The sequence below is a fragment of the Ixodes scapularis genome, unplaced genomic scaffold, assembly GCF_016920785.2.
Source record: "Ixodes scapularis isolate PalLabHiFi unplaced genomic scaffold, ASM1692078v2 PGA_scaffold4__175_contigs__length_147842914, whole genome shotgun sequence".
Classification (NCBI taxonomy): domain Eukaryota; kingdom Metazoa; phylum Arthropoda; class Arachnida; order Ixodida; family Ixodidae; genus Ixodes; species Ixodes scapularis.
Window position 1 is genome coordinate 67,086,736 of NW_024609879.1, and position 25,981 is coordinate 67,112,716.

The 25,981-nt window shown below is 46.7% G+C and overlaps 1 protein-coding gene across 1 annotated transcript in view; it reads left to right on the forward strand.

Annotated features, from left to right (window-relative positions):
- Nucleotides 1-25,981, forward strand: part of LOC120844754 — a 115,871-nt gene that overhangs the window by 59,372 nt on the left and 30,518 nt on the right. The window contains exons 3-6 of the mRNA XM_040216685.2: nt 19,412-19,546; nt 22,669-22,873; nt 25,353-25,523; nt 25,813-25,977. Coding sequence (XP_040072619.1) covers nt 19,412-19,546; nt 22,669-22,873; nt 25,353-25,523; nt 25,813-25,977 — 676 coding nt within the window. The remainder of the gene's footprint in view (nt 1-19,411; nt 19,547-22,668; nt 22,874-25,352; nt 25,524-25,812; nt 25,978-25,981) is intronic.

Genomic DNA, 25,981 nt, shown 5'->3' on the forward strand with positions numbered 1-25,981 from the left:
GTGGTTCATAAAATAACCTACGTTGTTTATTTAGAGGAAGGAAGTGGTGGTGAGGGGGGGGGGGGGGGGGGGGGCGGATTGAATACAAAAGACGACTCAGGGAACCTCGAACTTTGTAAATATTTCGCTCAACCTATAATCCTGAGCTAATTAAATCACTTTTGCTTTGACTGTTTTAGAACTTGTTAACAGTCGCGCTAAAGGCCAAGATGAGCGAAAAGTCAAATGCCAATGTTTATTTGAGCAAGAAGCTTATATATGCGAGATAGAACTGAAAAAGCGTACGAGTGTAACCGTAGCTATCTCCGACCAAGCCTGAACCTCACTTTTTCACCATTTTATAGAAAGTCGTTTTATTGAATGAACGGACATTTCATCGAACGCCGTTTCATCGAATCGCTAAGGGCCGTTTCATCGAATTTCTCTGTTATGGCTCTGTACCGAGTTTTGGGGCATAACAGTGCTTTATAGATGTTTCACCTTGCATTTGTTAAGACTAAGGTAGTCACTTGTGAAATTGTTTTGAAGGTGGTGTCAAATTACTAAAGATAAAAGCAATTGGCATAAAAAGAAATAAAAACAATTGGGTATGCGACTTACTGAAAAGCTTTACTCATATACATATATGACTGAAACCACGACGCTGCAAATAAAGGACAGACACTTAGAACACTTTTAAAAATTGGGTTGTGTGTGTGTTTATACAGCCTAGAACTTGGTCTGCCTCACAGGGGCGACGAGTCTCCCAGCTGTAGATGAGCAATTTAGCCAGTGCGGCACAACCGCTAGCCTGGGGTCTTTAACGTGCATCACGCAGTAGTGATACACGACCGCACGCCGGTACGATGCTCATCCAGATCGAAACGGGCAGGGGTGGGGCTCGAACCCAGGATCCCTGGGTTCTGCAGCGCGAGCTTTCGCTCCACGTGCTCCGAGCTGGTGTGCGCTAGACCACTCGGCCAAGTGTCCGTGCTTTCTGTTTTTGCCTCATTTTTAATTGTTTTATGTGACATGGAGAGGGGTCATTGTTTCATGGAGGCTTCTTCTCGAAGCAGGAAATGTTCACAATGGAACTTATCTCGTCACTGCACCCAGTGATATAAAAACAGAAACAAAAGAAGAAAAAAAAGGAAAGAATTAGATGAAGTTGTGTATAAAAATTAAATTCCTAAATATTACACACTGTAACGTTGTTCGATGAAAAGGCGTTCGAGGAAACGGTTTCTTTGAAACGGCGTTCGAGGAAACGGCGTTCGATGAAACGGTGTTCGACGAAATGGCTTCGATGAAACGGCTTTGATGAAATGGCGTTCGATGAAATGGCGTTCGATGAAATGGCGTTCGATGAAATGTACGGACGCACTTATAGCGGTACGCGTGCATTACGTGGCACTTTTAGCCCGAACGCGACATCGGCGCTATTTACTATTTCTGCCCAGCAACATGTATTGTCTAGCACTGAGCTCTGCCACTTAGGTTGGATAGTTGCATTGACAGTTTTCTAAACATAATTTATTTCTAAAAAACAAAATTAGAAAGACCGGCAATAGTTTGTCCGTGCTGTGTGGCAGTATACCTAAAATGTGTTTGCAAAGACAAATTACAAACGCGTATCATGTTAAAAAAAATCGGCTACATTTGATTTATTTTTTATTTTTAATGCCTCAATAATACTTTAAAGTGGCAGCACGTTCTATAGCACCGATTTAAGCAACGTTGAACTATAACACCAGACGCTTCGATAGCTGCACTCGATCAAGAATGCTCACAGAAAGGTTATAGCTTATATATTGTCGTAGGGTGCGGTTATCCAAGAGCTAAAGACGATCCACTAAAACTTTTTAGTATCGACACACACCGTTGCTGTCTTCTCACCTCATGTGGTTGCTGGGATGCGTAAATATAAATGTCACGTACATTCGTTGGCCATCATATTGTGTAAGTTACGCACATAATATTTGTGCTCGTTGCTAGAAAACAAAGACCTTCTAAAAGATGCCCGCGCCTGGTACATCGCTTTCTTTTCCATCAATCTTAATTTGAGGCCGTTTTGAGCGCGATCAGCCGTTTTTTTTAAGATGGAATGTTTTGTAAAGATGTAAGTCATCCTTACATATTCAAGTCACCACTTCTCGCGCATGTCTTTTGAGCTCCTTGATCAACCGAGAATATCTATGAAACGCTCCTTCAATGGGTGCGGAGATGCATCGCAGCTTTCAAGTATGTGTTTATTTTGCCACGGGCAAAACCAAAGACCTTCGACAGCTGAAATTCGCTGAGTACGCGGGCGCAGCCTTGCAGCTCCGCAAAAACCTACACCCGAGGGGCTAGGCTTGGTGAGCGCCGAAAAATGGGGCAGATTACGCGATAGGATCTGAAGCTACCTGTAAGTCACGAGGTCGCTGCTGCCGCACCCATCGCCCGTCACTCAGCATGGAGATTTTCTCGGCTTATCCTCTCAGAAGAAGCCGGCGCAAAAGGGGACCGATCCCCTCGCCTCGCCGTGCTACAATAAACGAAAGAAAGAGGGCGAGGAGGAATTTCCGCCGGGCGGAAGAATATTTCTGCTGGTCCGCCTTTAAAGGCCGGCCCGCAAGCAGAGAGAAGGAACTTGACCCCCACTTTCCTTCTCGCCACTGGGAAAGGAGGAAATCGCCTCTCGTTTCCTCCTCGCCATTTTCCGACTTTTTTTGTTTTTGTTTTTTTGCCGGCTGCCTGATTTTTTTTCGGGGCAAGCTTGGGGTGGGGAAAATGAAAGCTTGAAGGATTTGAAAAGATTATCCAGAAGCCAGCCGGCACACCTGCGACAAGGAGCTGAACCAACCGAGGAACTGTTTTGACTTTTGAGCGAGCTTGGCACTTGCTCTTCCCAACCAGTTGGATTGAATTTTTTCAGCATTGGCTTGGAGGACGATTCTCGCTGTTGTGAGAGCACAAAAAACTTCTTCTGTTCAAAGAAGTAGTCACTGAAGTATCAATTTGAATATAAATATATAGTCTGGCATCTTTCGTTGTTTAGGCGAATTCATGGTGACAACGAGAAGTACGAGCGGCGTTCGGTATCTCAGGGATGGCGCTCCATAGATGACGGAGGATTCCATCCGTGGTGGATCTAGCACTTTTCGGTATAGAGTGTTTTGCTGTAGAGAATTTCGGTGCGGACGTTTTGGTGCACAGACATTTCAGTGTACGGACTTTTCGCTGCAAAGACTTTTCGGTGTGGGACTTTTCGTTGCGCGGATATTTCGGTGCACGGACATTTTGATGCATGGACATTCGACGCTATCGTTCGCTCGTCGGTATCTCTTTTCCAACGTACGCACTACACGCTTCACATCGTGTTTGCGCGTTGAGTCGACAGAGATGGTCTCCTCTATAAGGTTTTGGCTTTATTATTGGTACTGCGTGTAGGAAAGACTCCGAACAGCAAGAAGCTTGAGAAGTTGTTTGTGTACTCGGAACAATTTTGAATATCTTCAAATGCGCCTCGCGTAATTGTATAGCTCCGATCGTTAATAATTTGTTAATAACAAATTGTTAATAACCTTACACGACGAAAAACAATGTAAGTTATCACTTTTAACTCAATAGGAAATAAAGTAGACGTGTGGCGGGTACAAAATAAGTGTAATAAAATTAAATATCGATTTGAATCAAGTAAACACGCCGAATTTGGTGAGTGCTAAATCTATTTTATTTGGTATCAAATGTTTGCTTATTCTCGTACGAAAAAAACAGTGGCTGTGGATAATCCATGGTCAACGTCTTCTTCCGTGCCGTAATGATGTCGCCGGCCGTAAAAACCTGCCTTAGAATCGTGCTTATAGAGGGTGATTTTTTTAACAACTAGACATTTTTCTAAAAAAGATGTCAAAGTTACGCAATTGCGGTTTGTGCCTTATCTGTAGTCATAAAAAACACCCAATCATTCATTTTTAGAGAGATGTAACGCACGTGAAGTAGTTCACGGCGTCCTAAAAAACAAATTTGGACGCGAATCGTGTTACCGCAATCTTTTCGGCCGCTGCGCTCCTCGCCCCTCCTACAGTGGCGTTGTCACAGCATGGCGCATGATTTATCCCTTTGGCTTCATGGCGTTGAGCTGTGCCACGCGGAGATGGTGACATCAAATCAGAACTATATTTTCGCGCCCAAATGAGGTAAACGCCTTATCAGGACGCCGTATATTAGTGTACGCGCGTTGGTTTGGTGGCTTTCGATTAAGGCCAACAACTTTCTAAATACACTATGCCGTTTTCTTTCCTAATTAAAAGGTTAATTATCGAATTTTAGGCAATCAGTAGATTTTTATTTGCGTTCTTTCTTGAACCTAATCCTTGCCTGGCCGTATAGCTCACATCCACAAAGCGCAATTCGTTAATTTTCACGTTTTTTCCCCCTAATATCTAGTAGGTGAAAAAAGAAACAAAACAAAAAAAAAAGAAAAACGTTGTATATAAACCAGAGCGCAGTTCTTTTCTGATATAAATAAAGCATGGGGCACGCGTTTTGCCATGCATTTTTTTTCCGCCTATAAAAACAAATCCCGGGACATTCCAAATTGACTTTATGATGGGGCGGGCGCTTTATCACTGGGTATTTTGTCATGTTTTAGAAGCTTTATTACTGGTCAGAAGAGAGCCACTCGAGCCGTATCACGTTGCAAACAGCTAATTCAGGTGTTTCTCAAGGAGCTCTACAACTTTCTAATTGACATTTCGATTCATAATACATTTAAAAAGTTGGGTAATTAGTCCTAAATATTTAATTTTTTAGGCATAATTAAAAATACTGCAACTCTCGCAAGATGTTTGCTAACAACATAAAGTTGGTTTCATTGGCGTAAAGTGGCTGCGCTCTAATTTCTCGTTACAGAGATTTGTAAACGTCTTTCATTTTTATGCTTGGTCTTTAAAGATTCGTGAAAAGCATTCGCGACCTTATCTGTCAAGCCGCGTCCGCGGACAGCGCGGCCTCCTCGGCAAGTCGTCCCCTCATCGAAGACGACACGACACAGGTACGATCAAAATTAAATGCCTGAATAGAGTGAAAGTTTAAAATAATTCTAAGAGTGTTATTTGATATTATTTGTACCATATTCAAGTTTCAACACTCGTCGCAGGCAGCATGAAAGGAAGCACTGCACTCTTGGCGCAAACGAGTGCCCAGTCAACGGTCCTACACTCAAACACGCATCACCACCCGACTTGTTTGAAAAATAAATAATTTCCAGCACTTTTGATGGAAAAGGCGAATGTTCTACTGAGCGTGATTTTTCGTGCACCCAAAAGTCCTCTAGCCGAGATCGGTGGTTGACAGCTTCAGGAAGACGAGGAACGACGGATTCATAATTTCCCGCGGAAGTACTGTTTTGACGTTGAATTCACCTAAAATTGTATTTGCACAAATTATGGCACGATGCCGAACTTGCTTGATTACTTTTCTTTTAGAGTCAACATAACCAGGCATAATCTACAGATATTGCAGATTTTATTTTAATTGGTGCAAAAGACAAGTAGGGACATAAAGAACAAAATACAGCTCTCCTTTCTACTGCATTTCTTTCTTTCTGTACTTGTGGGCAGTTAGCCCACATGTATATATTCAAAAATTGCTAAATCGTTTAAGCCCCTCCCCCTTTTTATAGTTTGCTTCATAGATTTATTAGGAATTGTGGCGAATCCCGGCCGGATATCGCACATGTTCAAGGACACATTTCGGCATGATTTCCCGTTTGGTGATGACGTTGAGCTGGCCGCTGTTTAGCTTCTTTTCCAAGTAGGCCGGGCAACGCCAAGCGCCTAAATTAGCCAAGCAGCCCCAAAACTTGCGGTAGTACACCTTCCGAACTCCTGAGTTTTTTGGAGATGGTCGCTAACCTTTGCCCACCCTGACAGAGCCCCGAACAATTATGCAAAGGCTGCAGAGGCTATCTGGGCATTCCATTTCCCAATTTGCGAACGAATGGGAACAGAACAGAATGAAAACTTCGTAATACCTGCTATGTTTTAATAAATGGCATAATATGCTACTATTGCTAGTTGCACTATTTTACGCGAAGAAAATTGTGATTTTGCGGTTCATTCTCCGTGTTTCCCACTCTCTTTGCTGATACGCCAGGTATTTGTCTGCTGTCGACTTTTCAGTTGCATTTGTTGACAGAAACTAAATGCACGCTTGGCCGCGAAGAACTTTTTTTCAAAATCTGAAGATACATGAAATATACCATAAACCGTTTCACTTTTTATGGAAGTTTGTTTTTTACTCTTCTTATTTGCTTCAACGAGGCGGCCGTCACTCTAGAAAATACCTGTAGTACGAACCTATATATGCGCCAGGAATGGTCAGACTGTTTTCAGTTCGATACATGACTATATATTGTCACAATGCAACTAATTTTACATGCTTCGCCCTCTTACTGCAATATTTTTTACTTGTATTTACTCGTGATTATTATTTTGAACAAAAAAAAAAACACAAAATACTGATACAATCACTCTTCAGCGTGCCGTTGTTAGAACAACCAATTTTCAACTCCCTGGGTATAAAAATACCCACCTTTTTTTTTTCTTCTGCTGTGATGTTCATGTTCCGTTCACTCGAGATAAATATGCGGTATTGTAGCGTATGTGGCCGCATGCGGAAGTGTCTGAGCATGTTTTAAAGCTGCAAAAAGAAAAAGTAAAAAAAAAAGAAAAAAAAAGAGAAAAGCGAGCCAGCCCGAACCCTTCCGAGCTCATATCGAGCCTGCCGAACTAATCCCCGATGTTTGGGTTTGAAGCAGAGAACCTTGAAGGGTGACAGAGGTTTTGTCGGGGGGCCGGTAAGCCCATTAGCAGTCTTGCGAGAAGGCCGTAAAAAGCGAGGAGGAAAATGGAGGAGGAAAGGGGAGGAGGAAAAAAAGAAAAGAGGGGAAATCTTCTGCCACGCTGAAGAAAATTTTGAGTGCCCGCCTTTAAAGGGGGACCAGCAGAAATATTCTTCCGCCTGGCGGAAAGTCCTCCTCGCCCTCTTTCTTCTTGTATTGTAGCACGGCGAGGCGAAGGGAAAAGTCCCCTTTTGCGCCGGCTTCTTCTGAGAGGATAAGCCGAGAAAATCCCCTTTCTGAGCGACGGACGATGGGTGCGGCAGCAGCGACCTCGTGACTTACGGGTATCTTCAGCTCCTATTATGTAATCTGCTTTATTTTTTGGCTCTCGCCAAGCCTAGCACCTCAGGTGTAGGTTTCACGCAGCTGCAAGGCTGCGCCCTCGCAGTCACCGAATTTGAGCTGTCGAAGTTCTTTAGTTTAGCCCGTGGCAAAATAAACGCATACTTGGGAGCTGCGATGCATCCCCGCACCCATTGAAGGAACGTTTCATAGATATTTTCGGTTGATCAAGGAGCTCAAAACACATACGCGAGGTGTGGTGACTTGAATATGTAAGGATGACTTACATCTTCACAGAACATTCCACCTTCAAAAAAAAACGGCTTATCACGCTCAAACCGGCCTCAGATTGGGATCGAAGAAAAATAAAACGATATACCGGAGCGCGGGCATCTTGTAGAAGGTCTCTGTTTTCTAGCAGCGAGCGCAAATTATTGTGTGCGTATCTCACACTACATGATGGCCAACGAATGTAGATGACATTTATTACGCATCCCAACAACCACATGAGGTGAGAAGGCAGCAATGGTGTGTGTCGATACTAAGAAGTTTTAGTGGATCGTCTTTAGTTCTTGGATAACCGTACCCTACAACAATATATAAGCTATAACCTTTCTGAGAGCATTCTTTAGTGAGTGCGGCTATCGAAGCGTGTCGTGTTATAATTCAACGTTGCTCAAATCGGTGCTATAGCACATGCTGCCCCTTTGAAGTAGTTTTGAAACATTAAAAATAAAAAATAAAAATGTAGCCGATCTTTTTTTGACATGAAACGCGTTTGTAATTTGTCATTGCAAAGACATATTAGGTATACTGCCACACAGTTAGCACGGACAAACTATCGCCGGTCTTTCTAATTTTGTTTTCTTAAAAGTGAATGATGTTTTGAAAACTGATATGGAACTATCCACCCTAAGTGGCAGAGCTCAGTGCTAGAAAATACCTGTTGCTGGCAGAAATAGTAAAAAGCGCCGATGTCGCGTTCGGGCTAACAGTGCCACGTAATGCACGCATACCGCTACAAGATCAGCGCAAGCATAATATGGCAATGGATTTATTGCACAATTTGTTTTAATAGATGAAAGGTTTCAAGGAATCGTCTTAGCGCCTTGATTATCACAGCTGACAACGAGTCGCACTTATTAACGGCTTTGGCTTGCTTTATCAAGTCGTCAAAAGCAGTCAGCTCTGCGGTTTCAGAAAAAGTGTGGTTCAGGCTTGGTCGGAGATTGCTACGGTTACACTCGTATGCTTTTTCAGTTCCCCCCCCCCCCCCCCCCCCCCCTCTCGCATACGCTTCTTGCTCAAGTAAACAGGGGAATCTGACTTGTCGCTCATCTTGGCCTTTAGCGCGACTGTTAACAAATTCTGAAACAGACAAAGAAAACGTGATGTAATTAACTCAGAATTATAGGGTGTGCGCAATATTTACAGAGTTCGAGATTCCCTAGAGTCATCTTTTGTATTCAATTCCGCCTCCCCTCACCACTACTTCCTTTCCTTCAAATAAACAACGTAGATTATTTTATGAGCCACCCGTAATAGAGTGTACTCGCAAAATGTGTATTTGACGTAAGAAAGGCCTAGTTTAAATGTTTGAGCAATGAACTGGTCTTCTTACTGTGCGTGAAACAGCTAGCACGAACGCAATATTGACATTTTTACGCAAGGCCCATGCAGAATTTAGTGTATATGAACAAATTGATGCCTCGTAAGTTGGTGCCCAATGGAAGCACTCTTTACCGAATTGCTTGTATAAAAATAACAACCTTTCAACCATAAAAACAAAACAAAATCACACCACTTTTTTGGGGGGCCACCAAATTTACTGATTCACTCCGTTAGCGTTAATTGTGCAGCGGTATGCGTACATTACGCGACACTGTTAGCGCAAACACGACATCGGCGCTTTTTGCTATTTTCCCCAGCAATGTATCGACTCGCACTAAAATCTACCGCTTAGGTTGGATACTCGCATTAACAGTTTCCTAAACATCATTCACTTCTAAGAAGAAAAAAAAGTGGGCAACACCGGCGATAGTTTGTTTGTGCTAACTGCGTGACGTAGGGTACCCAAAATTTTTCTACAATGTTAAATACAATTCTGTATCACGTTAAAAAAATTGTCTGCTTTTGCTTTAGTTTCTTTGAGACACCACAAATACTTCGAAGTGGCGGCCCGTGCTATGGTACCAATACAAGCAACGTTGAACCACAACACGACACGCTAGACTCGCCAAAAAGGGTTTTAATATTGTCTTTTCCGCTCCATAGCCGCACTCGATGAAGAATGTAAACAGCGAGTCTCGCTTACATTTCGTTGTAGGGTACGGACCGTACGGTTATCTAAGTGGCTAAAAGCGACCCACTAAAACATTCTAAAATTGACATCCTCCTTGATGCCCTCTCACGTCAGGTGGTTGTTGGGAATGTGTAAATATGAATTTCATACATTTTGCTGGCCATCATGTTCTGCGAGTTAGGCACACAACAGGGCATTTTAGTAAATCGTTTTCAAAGGCCCGCTGCCACTTCAGGCGCGCGCTTCAGAGAATGCATCGAAGTGGCAGCGCGAGCTCCCGCTAAATATAGCGTGGCCTGAAAACCTAGTCTGCTAAAGTTCTCCAATAATTTGTGCTCGCTGCGAGAAAACAGAGACCTTCTACGAGATGCCCGCGCCTGGTACATCGTTTTCTTTTCCATCGATCCTAGTTTGAGGCAGGTTTGAGCGTGATAAGCCGTTTTTTTTTTTGACGATGGAATGTTTTGTGAAGATGTAAGTCATACTTACATATTCAAGTCACCACATCTCGCGCATGTGTTTTGAGCTCCTTAATCAACCGAAAATATCTATGAAACGTTCCTTCAATGGGTGCGGTTATGGATCGCAGCTCTCAAGTATGCGTTTACTTTGCCACGGGCTAAACCAAAGACCTTCGACAGCTGAAATTCGGTGATTGCGCGGGCGCAGCCTTGCAGCCCCGTAAAACCTACACCCGAGGGGCTAGGCTCGGTGAGCGCCAAAAAATGGGGCAGATTACGCGATAGGAGCTGAAGCTACCTGTAAGTCACGAGGTCGCTGCTGCCGCACCCATCGCCCGTCGCTCAGAATGGGGATTTTCTCGGCTTATCCTCTCAGAAGAAGCCGGCGCAAAAGGGGACCTTTCCCCTCGCCTCGTCGTGCTACAATAAAAGGAAGAAAGAGGGCGAGGAGGACTTTCCGCCAGGCGGAAGAATATTTCTGCTGGTCCTCCTTTAAACTCGTCCCTAATCGTACTTACTGCGCTTCGTATACACCAACTCCTGTTTACAAACAAACCGGAGCGCCCCTAGCGGACGCCACCGGCGCCGCGCATGCGCGGTGGATGGTGGGCAAGAAGCCCGCCGTCGCCCATAAACAAACCATTGAATTGCGTTGTTGTCGGCGTCGGTGGGAGTCCCCGTGCTCTTTTTCGCGTTGGAATTGTTGATTTTACGTCCTCCTAACAATGTCTGACTACTTGAGCGGCTTCAGCAAAACTATCGAGGCAAAACTTTGCGTGAATAATGTGACGTGCGGCGATTCATTTCACGTGGACGCCGCAGAATGGGCGCTAAAGCCTGACTCCCACGATGAGATTCCGCTCGCTATTTTCAGTCGCGACGTCGCTCGGACTGCAAAAGCGTGGACCGTAGCTGAGATGGTGGATATTGATACTGGAAACCGCAAGTAGAATCGGGCATTACAAGTCGGTGATGGCCAGTGGTAACAATGATCAACAACTTCTTGTATCTGTTTACACTTAGCCGACTTACCCTAACCAACCTTCAAAAGTGTTTTGAGGCCTGCACTTAGTTCTTATCGTAATTGCCGGGTCAACGTTTGGTTTACGGGCCGCTGTCGTTTGAACGAACTGACGACAAAAAGCAGCCAAGTTTGAAAGAGCAGACGACAGTTCGAACGCACGCGCAATGGAGCACGGGCAAGAAGCACCGCGTCCCGCGTCAACAAACCATTCGAATGTCACGTTGTCGGCGTCTGTGTGAGTCTGCATACTCTTTTTCGCGTTGGAATTGTCGATTCTACGTCGTCATCGCAATGTCTTACCACTTCAATCGCCTGAGCGAAATTATCAAGGCTCGTTACGCCGCTTAACTTTCCGTAAATAATTTGACGTGCGGCGATTCATTCGCATGAACGCTGCAGAATGGACGCCAAAACCATGATGAAATTCTTGTAGCTATTTTCGGTCGCGACGTCGCTCGTGCCGCAAAAGTGTAAAAGGTAGCGGCGATGATCGACGTCGATACTGAAAATCGGAAGCGGGTACAGACCAAGCGTAACAAGTAGGCGATGGCCACCGGTACCAATAATTAACATCTTGTATCGACTGTTTACACCGAGCCTACTTAAGTCTTTTGAGGCCTGCAATTACTTCTTATTGCAATCACCGGGTCAAAGATTGGTCTACGGGCCGCTTTTGTTTGGACGAGCAGACGACAAAAAGCAGACAAGTTTGAAAGAGCAGACGAAAGTTCGAACGATCAGGCGGCCGTGTGAATTTGAAGACGCACTGAATCCGTGGGTGGTCCGGACAACTTGGGGGTTTTCTCTCGTTCATGTTGGAACAAAGCAAATACATCTGGCGACCACAAACTGTGGCCCGCACACGCAATCGTAGTTCGATAGCGTCTGGTTTGCCCTTTTCACGGCTGCTATCTACGTTCTCGGAAGAACGGAGGGTGCAAAAACACATGAAAACTGATCTTCAAACCTTTCCAGACTCTCTTGGTAAAGCCCCCATCGCAGCATTTTGACGATAAGGCAGGTTTTTTGTCTCGTTTCTTCCGAAGGAACACAGGAATGCATGTCTGGCACGGCGACTTCTGCCCACCGCCCCAGACCGGAAGTGCGTCCGGCGCGCCACCACCGCGGCGTGACGTAGGAGAGTTGAGTTGGTGTATAGTGAGCGTACGCCCACATCACCGTGCTTGTAAGCACACGTTCATTAAAAAAAAAATTGACGTCAATAAATAGTTTTTTGCATGCAAACTATTATGGAAAGTGGGCGCTGGTGATCAACATGGCGGAACGCGACTCACCGGAAGTTAAAATCCCTTTCGTGGAACCACCCTAGTCGTAAAATTCCGTGTTTTCGGAGTTTTTTTTTTGTTTTGTTTTTTTCTCGAAAATTCGGAGTTTATAGGAGTTCATTTTTGTTTGATTCCAAAATCTTCGAAATTCGGAGCTTAATTTCACAATGTTTCTTATGGGAAAAAAAAAAATATATATATATATATATATATATATATCCGGGCGTATACGTATGCTAGATAAGTAAAAATAAAACGCGCTTATATCAAATAGTATTTCTTCAGCTGGGTTTGGTGTTGGTGCCATTGCCATTGGCAATACTAATTTGTCGCACGGCAAAAGTTGCACACATCTGCGGCTTGGATAAATGACGACACCTTAAAAATAAATTTGTGGAGTTAGTCGCCTGGAAAGCACGTATTCATCCCATCCTATTCCATGCTACCCCGCGGCCGCTCGAGGTGGAGTGGTAAAGGATGGAATAGGGAAGTTTCAACTGCCCCTGTTACAATTTTATGCAATCTCTGGGATCCGTGTATAGCTTTAGCTGTTACAAAAACACAACCTCTCTTCCTCTTAAAACACAAATAGTATGGTCTAAACTGGAAACCAATACAGGGGCTTTTGTCGTGACCCGAATGCACAGTGACATGTCGTTCTGAGCGTTGACGAGATGATCAGTAGGAGCCCTTTTTGTCGATGAAGCGAGATTTAAAAGATAACTGTGGTGGCATTTTCCCGGGACTATTGACCCTTTGCGCTGATCAAACTTAATTTTAAAATACCGTCTTTCTTTAGTTTATTAAAAAGGGGGGAAGGGGCATTGGCACATCGAAATTAGGAGTTTATCAGATAAATCCGAATTGATTAAAATTTTACCGGCGGGCGTTTTTCAGTGTTTTTCGGATTTATCCGAAAACACGGAGCCCTACCTATTGGCCATTCCAATAACCACCTCCTGCGGCCTGCCATTTTTGAGTATCCTGGGCTGTGAGACGAGTTCTGAGCACGCTCAGGAGCAGCTCTCCTAAAAATACCAAACGCTGCACATTCGTCCACACTCCATGGTGACTCAGCATTTTTAGTTAGGTTAAAATGCAGTAGACGCTCTGCCGCTGACGCGAGCTTTCCGCCTTGCATGGAACTTTGATGCGCGCTTGGGAAAAGCCCGATGAAAGCGAGCGAGTGGAGGGTCTTCCACTGCGTTCAGCAAGAATGTAGTGCTGAATTTTTGGCGTCACGTACAAGAGGCCAGAGTGGGCAGCGATTGGACACGAACGCTGCGTCAGTGTTCATCTGGGGCTCGGGTTAAATCAGCGAGAACGCGAGCCGAAAGATGACCCGTGTCCAATTTGTGACCCTGGCTGGCCCCTTTAGGGTAACGCAGTTGGCCTTCCGTCCGGGATCCGTCATTCTGACGTAAACACCCCGCACCCGTGAATATGTCCGGGAAATAAAGAGGAAATAATCAGCGCGTGAATATACCTTAAATGGTCGGATTTTCTCGTGTCAGCGTCCTCGCAAAAAAAAAAAAAAAAAGAAAAAGAATTACACATACAACATACACCACAGCATTCGTTTCTACACAGAACAAGCACAAAACAAGCATTCGAACCAGATAATTGATAATAAGGTTGTCCCAATAACAATGCGAGGCACGCTGCGCTAACCGCATACGTTTCGCGGTAAAAATTACTGTTGCGTAGGGGTGTGCGAATAGTGATTTTTGAAACCGAATCGAATACAAATCGAATAATTATGGCACCCAAACGAATACGAATTGAATAATTTTCGAATAGTAAGTGGACTGCTACTAAAGAAGAGGACAGATTAAAAAAAAGCATTTTCTATAATGTGTATTAAAATCATTGTAACAATTCGACTAGACGATGATGATTAGAATTCTACGATATATATTTAAATAGAGACAAAAGCTACTAAATTTTTAGAATGCTAAACATAATATCAAGGTCCACCCGGATGCTGAACATAAAATCACAGTTCGCGCGGAACTAAGAAAAAAAATCTTACACCTTATCAAATTTTTTTTCAATAACCATATGTGAGTGAGATGAGACAGTATACTATACATCTGATTTTCGTAGATAAGGAAATCGAGAAGGCTTGTTACGTCAGCCTGAGGTACTTATAGTTCCCACGCAAAAAAAGCATGCTTTCCACGTGTTCTGCAACAAGAGACTCTCGTCGGCTTGTCACAGTGTTCGAGCACCGTTGCGAACAGTCTCTCGCTTGCAACTTGGGTTGCGGGAATCGCCAGGTATTGTTGCGCCACACATGCAAGGGACTTATACTTTTTTTTTCCTACAGCCTTCCACCAGCGGAATGGGCAGTAAATACGTGGCAAAACTGGAGAGTGAAGGTAGTCGTAGACCTCTTGTATTAGACAACTTGGAGCAACAATCTTCTTCGGCAATGCCAAGCTGTTCAATATCTTCCACACTGAAGGCTGCTCACTGGTTTAAGATTGCTGTTCGGTGAAACTTTCTTTGGACGCGAGCTGTGTTGAGTATATGGTACATTCTGAAGCATTGTACTTAGAAGGAACTTTACATTCTATTTTTCTTCCTCGTTGTAGCAGATGTATTTAAATGGAGGATCAAGGAACGTGGCAAGGTTTACGTTTAGGAACCTTATTTTCACCGATCTCAGAAGATTCTGGGAAAATGCCTTGCCTTGAGTTCCACTTGCGTCCTCAGAAAGCAACATCTTCACACAGTGAACAAGTGGAACAACCATGGAAAGCGTTGGGAAAGACTCTGCACAAGCAGCTGTTGCGGTATCTTCAATTGGTTTCAGCACCGACACCAAGGCCGTACAAGACGCCATTCGTCCGTGGTCAAGTTCTCAACGGTATCGGTTTCTGCAGGCTAAGCGCAACAGCGGCCTAGAGCTTCAACAGGCGTGCCAGCATGGCGTACTTACTATTCCATCTTGTGGATACATCTTGCAGCAGCTCAAGAGGAACTTCTATGCCCATCCTCTTTTATTTATCTTGCAGTCTTGCCCTTGCACTGCTGCTCCGTTTGTAGTGCCCCACATATGGCTCGCACTTTGGTGCACACAATTGCGAATCCCTTGGTTGCTTTGTTGGCATCTTGAACGTAAAGCTGCAAGGTATGTGCAGAACAAGCAGTCTGCACCCACGGCATTCCGGCAATCGCAGAAACGAAGTTCCGGGAGTTTCACTAACCATAAAGCAAGAAAGCGTCAGAGGTATGCCCCACTCCTCAAAGATGTCCTCGATCAGAGAACGCACATTCTCCGCAGTGTGGCGTTCACACATGCAGCGGTACCCAAGCACAATACTGTAAGGCACGAAGTTCTCACTCATCACATGGCACGTCAGCCATCACATAACTGTCGCCAGGTCGTGACGTCCAGCCGTCAGTGGTGATGGCGATACACCCCACGTCCTGCCTTAGGACGCTGTGCAGCAAAGTGTGAAAAGCATACCTGGCAGCATCGTACATTTCCGGTACGTCCTCGAGAACGTCGTTCGTTCGAGAAGGAACGTTGTATTGAGGCACTGCACATTTATTCAGCTTCAGAAAGGCTGGTTCCTCTACGAGTGTGTATACGGTGCAAGCCAGTTGCGATAACGCAACCAATTTTGTTTGTTACTGCCCTGGCGCGAACGCTCTGATTACTCAGGCGGGGCTTGAAAGCCAGCATCATACTTGCTTCCCTGGCCAGGCCAGTCTGTCGCAGCCAGAAGGCGGCGAGAGAGAGAGAGAGAGAGAGAGATCGCGTTATGTTGGAAGAGAATAAAAGTGGGGGGAGGAGAGGGCTAATTGTGGATGTGCACCGGGCGCTTTTGTCACTTGCTCTGAGAAGGCGGCGAAGAAACGCGGAGGCGGAACTAGCTTGCCCTCCACCATAGCCTCCTCTAGGAGGCTATGCCTCCACCGATTGGCCGGGACACAGGAGCGCCCTCCTACGTCACCGCGCGTTTTTGTGCGCGTTGAGAAAGAAGTTGAAATTATCCAACTTTTTTGTGCGCGCCCGGAAGGAGCGAAGAAGTGGCGCGACGTCACGAAAATACGTCACATCCGCAGCCGTACGACCTACAGGCACAAAAAGAAGCGTTGGTTTGGATCGCGCTTTAAGCGCGAAACACATGTACGACGAAACCGTCCGATCCGACGTCCGACCGCGCAATATGACGGTCGGAGGCGAGGGTTTTCAACGCTCTCCGATGCTACGAAAACCCTCGCCTCCGACCGTCGTATTGCGCGGTCGGACGTCGGATCGGACGGTTTCGTCGTACATGTGTTTCGCGCTTTACGTTGCCCTGCCGTAGCAGCTGCGCTTTCATACTCCTTGCGGGACCCGGATGACGGGTCCCGCAAGGAGTATGGCGTCGTCGTGTTTGTTGGCGTTTTCAGAATAGCGCCACACACAAGAAACTTTAACTAAGCAGCGCAGGAGCGATCTAAGAACTTTCACACTCCGCTGCGCTCTCTCTTGGAAGAACTTCCCGCTTCAACAACTTCTACTTCGCTCATAGGCGGCACCGTCGCAACCAGTTTTGAAACGTCTCCACGCCACGCTTTCCGAAAGCGTGCACGATCAGCCTCGTGCGAAAGTGGAGGCAACAGCAACGTACAAATTGAGAGAACCTGATGATGCCAATAATGATGATCATTGCCGAAAAGAGCGTACGCATTGCCACTTTGTGGCACGTAAGGCAGGCGCGCCGGCGCGTTATGGGACGCCTGAAATGGAATCTTGCTGCGCGACACCATAAGGACTATTCGGAAATTATACGAGAAATATTTGAAACTTTTGAAAATTATTATTCGATTCGAGTAACGAATCAAATGGGGTAATATTCGATTCGTTATTCGAAAATCACGAATATTCGCACACCCCTACTGTTGCGCAGGCTGCCGCCGCGACGACAGCTTGAGACATGGGAAGTGACGTGACTAGCCTTTTTCACATATAAAAGAAGAACCTATCTAGCAACTGATTTAATTGTTGTTGCATCACCGCTATGGGTTCATAGCGGTACTATGAATATGCCATATCAATAACCTCATCAAATAAAAAAAAAACGAGTTATACATCATCTCTGTTTTTAGCCGATATTTTTCATGGATTCGTGTCATCCCCATACATAAGTACGAAAACCGAAATTCCCCTTTAAATTACCGTCCTATGTCACTGACCACCACTCCTTCAAAGATCTTGGAACATATCATATGCTCTAATTTTATATATATATATATATATATATAGAATCTAATAACTTTCTAACCCTAAGCAAACAGGAATAGTTTTAACTCCCGGGGAGCCGCGTGATTACGAGGAGCGGCAAAGGGAAACGAAACGGCAATACGACCGGCGGTGGCCTGCTGCGACCAGCGGCGGCATTCGGTATAGTGCAGCGGGCAATCGCTGCAGGTGACAGCACCACTTCGCTGGCTAAGCAAAGCAAAAGAGCGCGTCGACGTTTGTTTACGAAGCGATACCAGGTTGATCTTTTCACGCTGCAGACAACGACAGGTCTTGTCGAAAGCGAGAGCGACGTAACCATACTCCGTTTCAAAGTAGAGAAGTTTAGGGAACCGTTTTTGCACATCCTATAGGCTATATGGTATACGATGGGCCCTCCGGTACGAACTGCGCATGCGCTACCGCAGAAGGCTCGCACATGCGCAGTTCGTTCCTGATGGCCCATCGTACCACATCGGACGGTACAAAAACGGTTCCCTGAAACTCGCGATTAAGTCCGACCGCGGTTGACATCACGATCCGACGGAGCCTGTCAGGCAGTGTGAAAAGCGCATCGTCATGGTTTCCTCTGTGCGTTTGCCATCATCGATTACCCCAATCACGCACGAAAAAGGAAGAAAACGCGGGATCGCGGGACATTCTCTGAGCGTCAATTCACTGACGCCACGCCACTTCGGTGGCGCTGCTGTCGGTACTGCGCATGCGCGGACGCTTCACTCCTACCGAATTCGGTTTCTGCGCACGCGCAGTGCCCACACACGGTGTGGGTCAGAGCGGGCTCCTTTGGAAACACTGGGTCGGTGTATAGAATGGTGGAAGCCTCCGATCGCCCCACTCTCACTCCACGGAAGGTTGTCCCAGTTCGGATGAAGCCAGCTCTGCAATTGGACCCGATGCCGGGGACGCACGAAGACGACAAACGCCGTAACGATGCTTTTTTTTTATATAGCAAAGCTGTATATGGCCACATGGTTCCATGCATTTTTGGCATCCGTGTGCAGAAACTAAATTGCACTTAAAAGCGCTCCATAGTATGGAAATTCAAATACGCCCCGTGACCTAGATATGCATTTTGATAAGGAAAAACGTCAAAACGCGTGATAATGGAGATAGATCCGAGAACAAGGGGACTTCTCCTGCTCGAGTCGGGTGACGTCACTGCTTTAGCTTTTATATATGTAAGGCGTTATATAGACTTAAATTTACCAAGGTATCTCACCGAAGTTGTAATGGAACCCATTAGTGTATATCATAGTGATCCCAAAAGAATCATCACTACCGTTTCAAAATAATGTATATATAATGTAATAATGTTTGGTGAAGTGCTCTTGTGTAGGTCTCTCGGCGTATCATGTGTGATGGTGCCCTACAGCTTCGCTGACCAACCGTGTTCACAGGGTGAAATGAATCACAATTTTTTTTGTGCTGTTTCATTGGTTTTACTGTATTACAGCGTCGGCCCCGGTCGCATTTAGATTGAAACCAGGGTGTAAGATAGACAGGTCGGGAAACGAGAGCCAAATGAGCGACCGGATTGTGTCCCCCTCGGTTTTCTCTTTTTCTGTGGCGCCATCTATGTGGAGCACTGCGAACTTTCACTCCAGGTGGGCGACTGGTGCCGACCGGCTAAACTGGCGGAGACGGTTTCTCGTGGATTTTCAATTGAGGACTGTCGTACTCTCGGTTTATTTTGCGCACTCTCCCATAGAGTTCCATGCAAATCCGATTCTGATTTTTTTCCTCTCGCCGTAGCGCCATCTGTCGCAAATCGGCGGTACCCGCAAGCAGACGAGTACACAATCCGGTCACGGCGCTGCGGTAGGCTTCTATGGGCCGTTTCTCCACCTGTCTATCTTCCACCCTGATTGAAACGGACTATCAACAACCTTTAGAGCTCGTTTAAAGGCGACCATGACTGAACTGTGCAGCGTCCCCGAGGAACAGATGGTGACCGGATGTCCCGCACGGTTTCCCCTGGCCCCAGAACGAGTGTCGGACGACTTCTTCCAGAGGCACCCGAACGCCACCATCGGCGATTTTAACCACTTCATTAACAACTACAGGTGATTCTTTTGCTCCGTGAGAAAGTTTTGGGCTGAGTGGCTTTGCACAGCGTTACAAAAGTATAGAGTAACGAACGTGAGGGAGAAAGAATTGAGAAAATGACTTATTGATCATGTTTTTAAGCCCCGATCCATTATACACTTGGCAGACCAACGGAACTGGTTTTGATGCATCCATGCGCGTAAACCAATTATCGCTTCAACATTAGTCGTGCCGTAAAGTACGTACGGCCGAGTTTAAGAACTTCGTCATAAATACAAGCCACTCCGCGTAACTTTGTTATTGGAACAAATGTAGTGGTTTCTACATTTAACTTATTGAAGAAAACTAACTGCCCTAATACGCGAAACGAAGCATATGAGGGACTTTAATTCCGAGGGAATTAACCAGGATTCTATCTAACCCCGAGGGCAATGTTGGCGGTAACACGTTACAAATAACGGCGTTACCGGTAACGCGTTACTTTTTCGATAACGCAACAACTGTACGATTGGACACGAGCCCGATATGCCGAGCGTCCTTCGATGCGCTGATTGGACGCGAGGCCCAGCCGAGAACCAACGCGGCACTCGTATCCAATCCGCGTCTTCGCTCGATCTCACTGCGATGACGTCGAAATTTGAGTGCACACAGGCTTTGATTATTCTAGGTTTGTTTGGCTTAAAATTCGCAACTCCAACGCCCTATAGGTGGCGGGGCGGTAGTTCCAAGATGGCGGAAGAGACGGGCCCGGGATAGATTCTCCAGGATTCCCCGTGCGCATGCTCGCTGATGCGGGTCAGTGCGCTAAAAATGAATTATTTGTCTACAATTGCGAAGTGATTAGGGTAGGATCATATTACAGGTGACGGAGATGTTGATTTGCGGTAGGAAAACGAGCATGCAGATATTTAAAAGTTGCAGCAACCTCAACTCGCGAAGCTTTGTGGAGGGCGAGCCCGTTGTGGGCACCGGCCACGTCACTTTTTGTGGCAAAATATTTTTTAGGGTGATGAAGATATCGTGTCTGCGGCTTGCCTGGCCAATAGTCCTTTAAAAAGTGAGCCGCGTACGGTGACCGTCAAGCTCCGTTAGAGCAACGTTCACAGTACTGATGTATTCGTGTCACAGGCTCGCAACTCGGTTTTAGTGTGTTGCAACACGTGCTCAAACTGCTCTATGGCTATTGATAGGAAATTTGTTACCGCAGACTACCGTGCGGTGTAGCATTGCAACCGGAAGCTCGCGCTCCTCCTTTGAAGCAGAATTTTCAGCGCGAGCCAGGAGCGTTGCCGTGCTCACGGTAGCCAACAGTAGCATGCGGTAACGCTATGCTAAAACAGCCTATGAACATAATCGACGTGTTTATGGGTTTTATTTATTACTCTATCAAAAATAAATATTTTAATATACCCTACATTTTTTGTACCGTGTTACTTACAACGTTGCAGCCCCTCTCGCCAAAACTCCCCGTTCTAAGCTCTCGTCAAAAACGACCGGCTAACACAGACGCACTAAAAATGCTTCAAGTATTTATTTACTAAGCAAGTATAAGAAAGTACCGTATTTTCCACACACTAGTCCGCACCCGGTGTATACTAGTAAGCAAGGGCGACTTTGAGGTCAAAAAGGAAAGGTTTTGCTTAGATAGTCCGCACCTGGGGTGTCGCGAACCGGCCGATGTTCGAATTCGACCAGGTTCGACTTTTTCGACCTTTTAGTGGAAATTTCGACGAACCGTGTATTGAGGTTCGACTCGTGTGCGCATGCGCGACAGGCTGTCCAGTTGGCTTCGGATTAGATGGTGATGGCTAAGGCATGAATTAAGGGCACCGCTGATTGGCTATTTCAGTTATTACGGTACACAAAAAATTAAGTTATTAACTTCTGCAGTGATTAGAATTGGTTTCCTTTAATTGCATATGTTCATAAAATAATATAACCCTTTGCATAAAAATAAATTCTCCAAACCTAGACATGCTTGTATCAAGGTCTGGCCAACTGTCCACAAAGTCGAACTGGTCGAATCAGGTGAAAAGTTTCGAAGGTTCGTCGAACCGGTTCGACCCAGTCGAGCCCCGAAAGGTCGACCTAAAAATCCGGTTCGAGAAAAGTTCGCGACACCCCTAGTCCGCACCCCGTGCATAATCCGACTGCGGCACATAGTCCGCACTTAATGCCTAATCCGAACGTAAAAATTATCATACAGAGCACACTTTGACAAGTGCCTGCTGCATTAGCTCACAAAAAAGCTTGTATCATACATATATCACTAATAATATACTATGTTACTCATAAAATCTGTCGCGTCTTGTCACACCGAATGATCTAGAAAAATACAAAAGCTTGTATTTTTCTAGATCTATAGATTGTCCGCACCGGGTAAAATTTCGACTTTTAAACATCTATAGTCCACAGACTATAGTCTGGAAAATACGGTACTTGTATTCTGCCTTGTGAAATTGCTTGGAATAAAAATTCACGTTTCTTGTAAGGGCCTTAAAACGCGAACCCATTCCCGATCTGTATTGCGCGACCAGATCACTCCTACTTAGGGCAAAGAATAGACTTTCCGCATGCGCTAGAGCCAGGCACGTAGCCAGGGGGGAGGCCCTTGGGGCCCGGGTCCCCCTTGAAATCTTCCATTTTGCAGGGATCTCCTCTCCCCCCTCCCCCTCATACAGCATTTTGGCATGGGCAACCCCCCCCCCTCCCCCCCGCCCCCCCCCCCCCCCCCCCCCCCCCCCCGCCCCGAAACAAAATCCCGGCTACGTGCCTGGCTAGAGCTCTACACTACTAGCGGGAGCGTTTGCCATTACTTTGAACACAGGTTGAGCTCCTCGCGGCCACGCACAAGACCAGAAATCCGCAGCGTATGCGATATACGAAAAGCCCCTAATAAAATTAAACATCCCGACCGCTTCGTGCAGCCCTGTTGCAAGGCGGAACATAAGAATTCCTATTTTAACGCGCTCACTTTTCTCGTTAAAACGGCTTTACGCATTGAGGCCAACAGTCCCTGCCACCGTTTCCGCGCCGCCGCCGCCGATGTCGTCCCCGCTCCTTTGGTTCTCCGTCCGTCCGCGGGAGGGCGAGCGGCCGGCTGGAGTTGCGAATAGTTGACGTGGTCCGTGACGCGCAGGAGGTTGGCTCTCGGCCGGAAGATGAACGAGACGTCCAGGGGAGTGCCGTGGCGTCCTTTCCCTTCGGACTGGATCCCGACCGCCTCCCTCTGGGTCGCACGCTCTGCCCGCTGCTACTCGGAGCAGACGCTGATGAGGCCACCCGAGAGGACCGGCGAGCGTCTCTGGCAGCTCCTGTACTTCGCTCCCTTCATGGGACGGCAGGTGAGGTCGCGGAAACGGTCTTCTTTCTATGGCCATCGGAGATTCTGGAAAGGCCGGTAGCCAAGTAACGGCGTAATGTAAAACGAAGGTAAAGGGACGCTTACAGGGTATTTATGCTCGGCAAGGTTCTTATTTCTACATGGCATACGAGAGCCCAACGACCCAGAACACAATCTACGGCTCGAAATTCCTTTTCTTTTCGCCCAAAAACCGCCGATCGAGAACTGGCCGTTTTGAGTCTCGCTCACCCTCTTTTCCGTGGTCACCAGCCTTTTACACACAACCACCATAGATAATTAGAGTCGTGGGTCATCCCAGGCACACACTTAATACTAAAGATAGACTGAAAATAAGACACCCATTTTTGTGACTTCTAAAACGTTGCAAACACGTATATTAAAAAAAAAAAAAGTTGCACGGCCACATGATCTTTAGCAACGCCCTCCTCTTCTATAGTTCTTCTTCCTCCTCAGTTCAGTTCCGGTTTTGAGGAGTCGCGTTTTTTTACTTTATTAAATATATACGTGACGATCTAGCAAAATATTGATTGAGTAGTCTTCTGACACCATAATGAGTCGCCTGGCAAAACAAAACAAAAAAAAAACATTTTTTTTTTTTTTTTTTGGGGGGGGGGAGGGGGTGTCAGTGTCTCTTTAAGGCGCTCGTTTGGTCTACCTACCAGACGTCACGTATGCGGGCAAATCTGGGCATCGTGGCAGCGCAAGGTCACCCTTGCAACAACTAGATCTAATAACGTTAAATGTCAAGCCGCGGCACAATTTCACGCAATTACATCACTTTACCCGACGCCACGCAGGGCGACGTCATGTCGCCATGTTGTCACGAAACTTGGCGTGGCCTGACGCACGTCACGTGGTCACGTGACTCGTAGGGGCACGACCACGCGACCTACGGATATCTTAAAATAGAATGTTTCAGAACAGCATTGCTCTAATATCGTAGCGTTTCACCAGAACCAGACCGGGAACATATGCCGCGTAGAAGACGTTTTAGCCACCGTATAACTCTAGTTTCTCTACTACGCTAACGCTCTGATAAAACCTAATAGGGAGTTTTCGTAGATCATTTCCGCTGTTCCGCAACGTTCTCCGCAACCCGCTACAAGATCCGGGACTTTTCAGGCAAGGCTAGCGCCACCCTCGCGCAGCAGTAGTGGCGTTTTCGTTGCGGAGAACGTAGCGGAGGTGGGAAAACGGTCTACGCATACTCTCCCTAATAATAGACCTATTGCTAAATTACCCAAGCATCAAGGAGAATGCAGGGAATGCTATTCCACGCGCCACACGCGGACGCCTTCCCCGTATAAAAGATTCCAAGTAAATAACCAAAATCATCGTTGGCGAACGCGCATGCAAGGTGTCATTTGTTTTAGGCGTTTTCTTTAGAAAAGTTTACTACTGCTGATGCCAGCACGTGCGGCGCGCTCAACCAATACCACCTAGAACACAAGGCCTGCGCGTTTCATCTAAACGCCATCACTAGCAGACCCCCTCAGCGCCTCCAATAGGTAGCCCGGATGAGCTCCATCGTCTGCTACATCGTCTGCGACATCGCCAGCTACGTCGCCTGCTTCGGTGGTTTGTGCAGCAGAAAATGAAACAGATGCTCACGCCGAGTGTCTGTGAAGCTAGACGTTCACGTGGAGCGTGAAATGCATGAGTGAAAGTGCCATACCGCTGTGCGAAGGGCTGCAAAGCCCTTCGCTGTGCGCTGGACTCTGGCACTGGACACCATTTTTCAGGACGCTGTTTATACTCAACGTCACAAGCACGAGAGCTTGAGGTGGCTGCTTTGAAGCGTTCTTCCGCAGAGCGAGCGCGAGCGCTAGAAATGCGCGTCTCAAAGCCAGGAGCGCGTGCTAGCTCGCGCTCCTGGCCGAGGGAGTATTTGCAAGCACGTTGCAAATGAACTGGAAGCTCGCTCTCAGCAGTCGCGCACACAGCTGTGGCCGCCAGTAAATGCGACGCGACCTCTTGTCAAGCTTCGGGGTGTTTGCCGCTTGAGGCGGGTCGGGGATCTACTAACGAAACGTCATGCGCAGGCCTTGTCTTCAAGGTGGTATTGGTTCAACACCATTCCATGCATTCTCCTTGATGCTTGGGTAATTTAGCAATAGGTCTATTGCAACGTTACTAGATTACCTCAGTTGGGGAACTCCCGCGGAAGGAAGCACCTCTCACTCACTTCAGTCCGCCTCCTGTCGTTTAAAGCGCCATCTAGATTTTTGTTTCAAAACTGTGCGTTCCATAGACGCCGTGTTCCAAAACGTATGCATTCAATAAAATGCACTGCAGTTACCATAGCAGCCGTCCGGCTCGTCGAACGACGGGAAGAGAGTCGTGGTGAGTGAGGGGGGTACTGCTCGTGCTTGCAGCGTCTATGACGCCGTGGTCTATGAGCAGTTCCGTAACTGAGCTAATCTAATCACGTTGGTCTATTGGGCCATACGGTGGTGCAGGGTGACCCGCTCGTGACCCTGGCGTACACCGGTTCCCCGGAGCCTCGTCTGCGCGCCTGTCTCCAACTTCTGGAGGACGTGTTCCTGGCCGAGACTGTCGCAGAAGCCACACGAACCCTGGGCAGCGCCGTGGGCGACGCCGTGGCTCTACTAGGCCACCAGGCGCTGCAGGTGATTGGTGTGCCGATTCCAGAGTCTAAGTTTTCAACGGCTCGATCGGTGTAACGTGGTTTGTAGACCGCATTCGCAATACAAGGTGTGAGCAGTGGCGGCAGAAGCATATCGTTCGGTCTGCAAGCGACTCTAAGCTTCGCTCAACCTCTTCACCTGCTATTCTTCACGCTACGCCGCGACGTGCGCGGGTTCATGAGCAAGCACTCTGTGTGGGAATCTCCGCGATTAAATTGCAAACGCTCCATGATTTTAGTGGCTCCTTCTTTAATATGTGCGCCCTCTGCAGGTGCTGCACTGGTGGATCGCTGCCCTGGTGGACAAGAAGGGCGGCGACACGGCGCCGCAGGGCACCTCCCTCGAGCATAGCGTCAAGAGGATGACGGGCGTGCGGGTGACCATAGTGAACGGGTCCCGGGAGGACCCCGTGGACATGTCTATCTTCTCGTGGCAGGTGG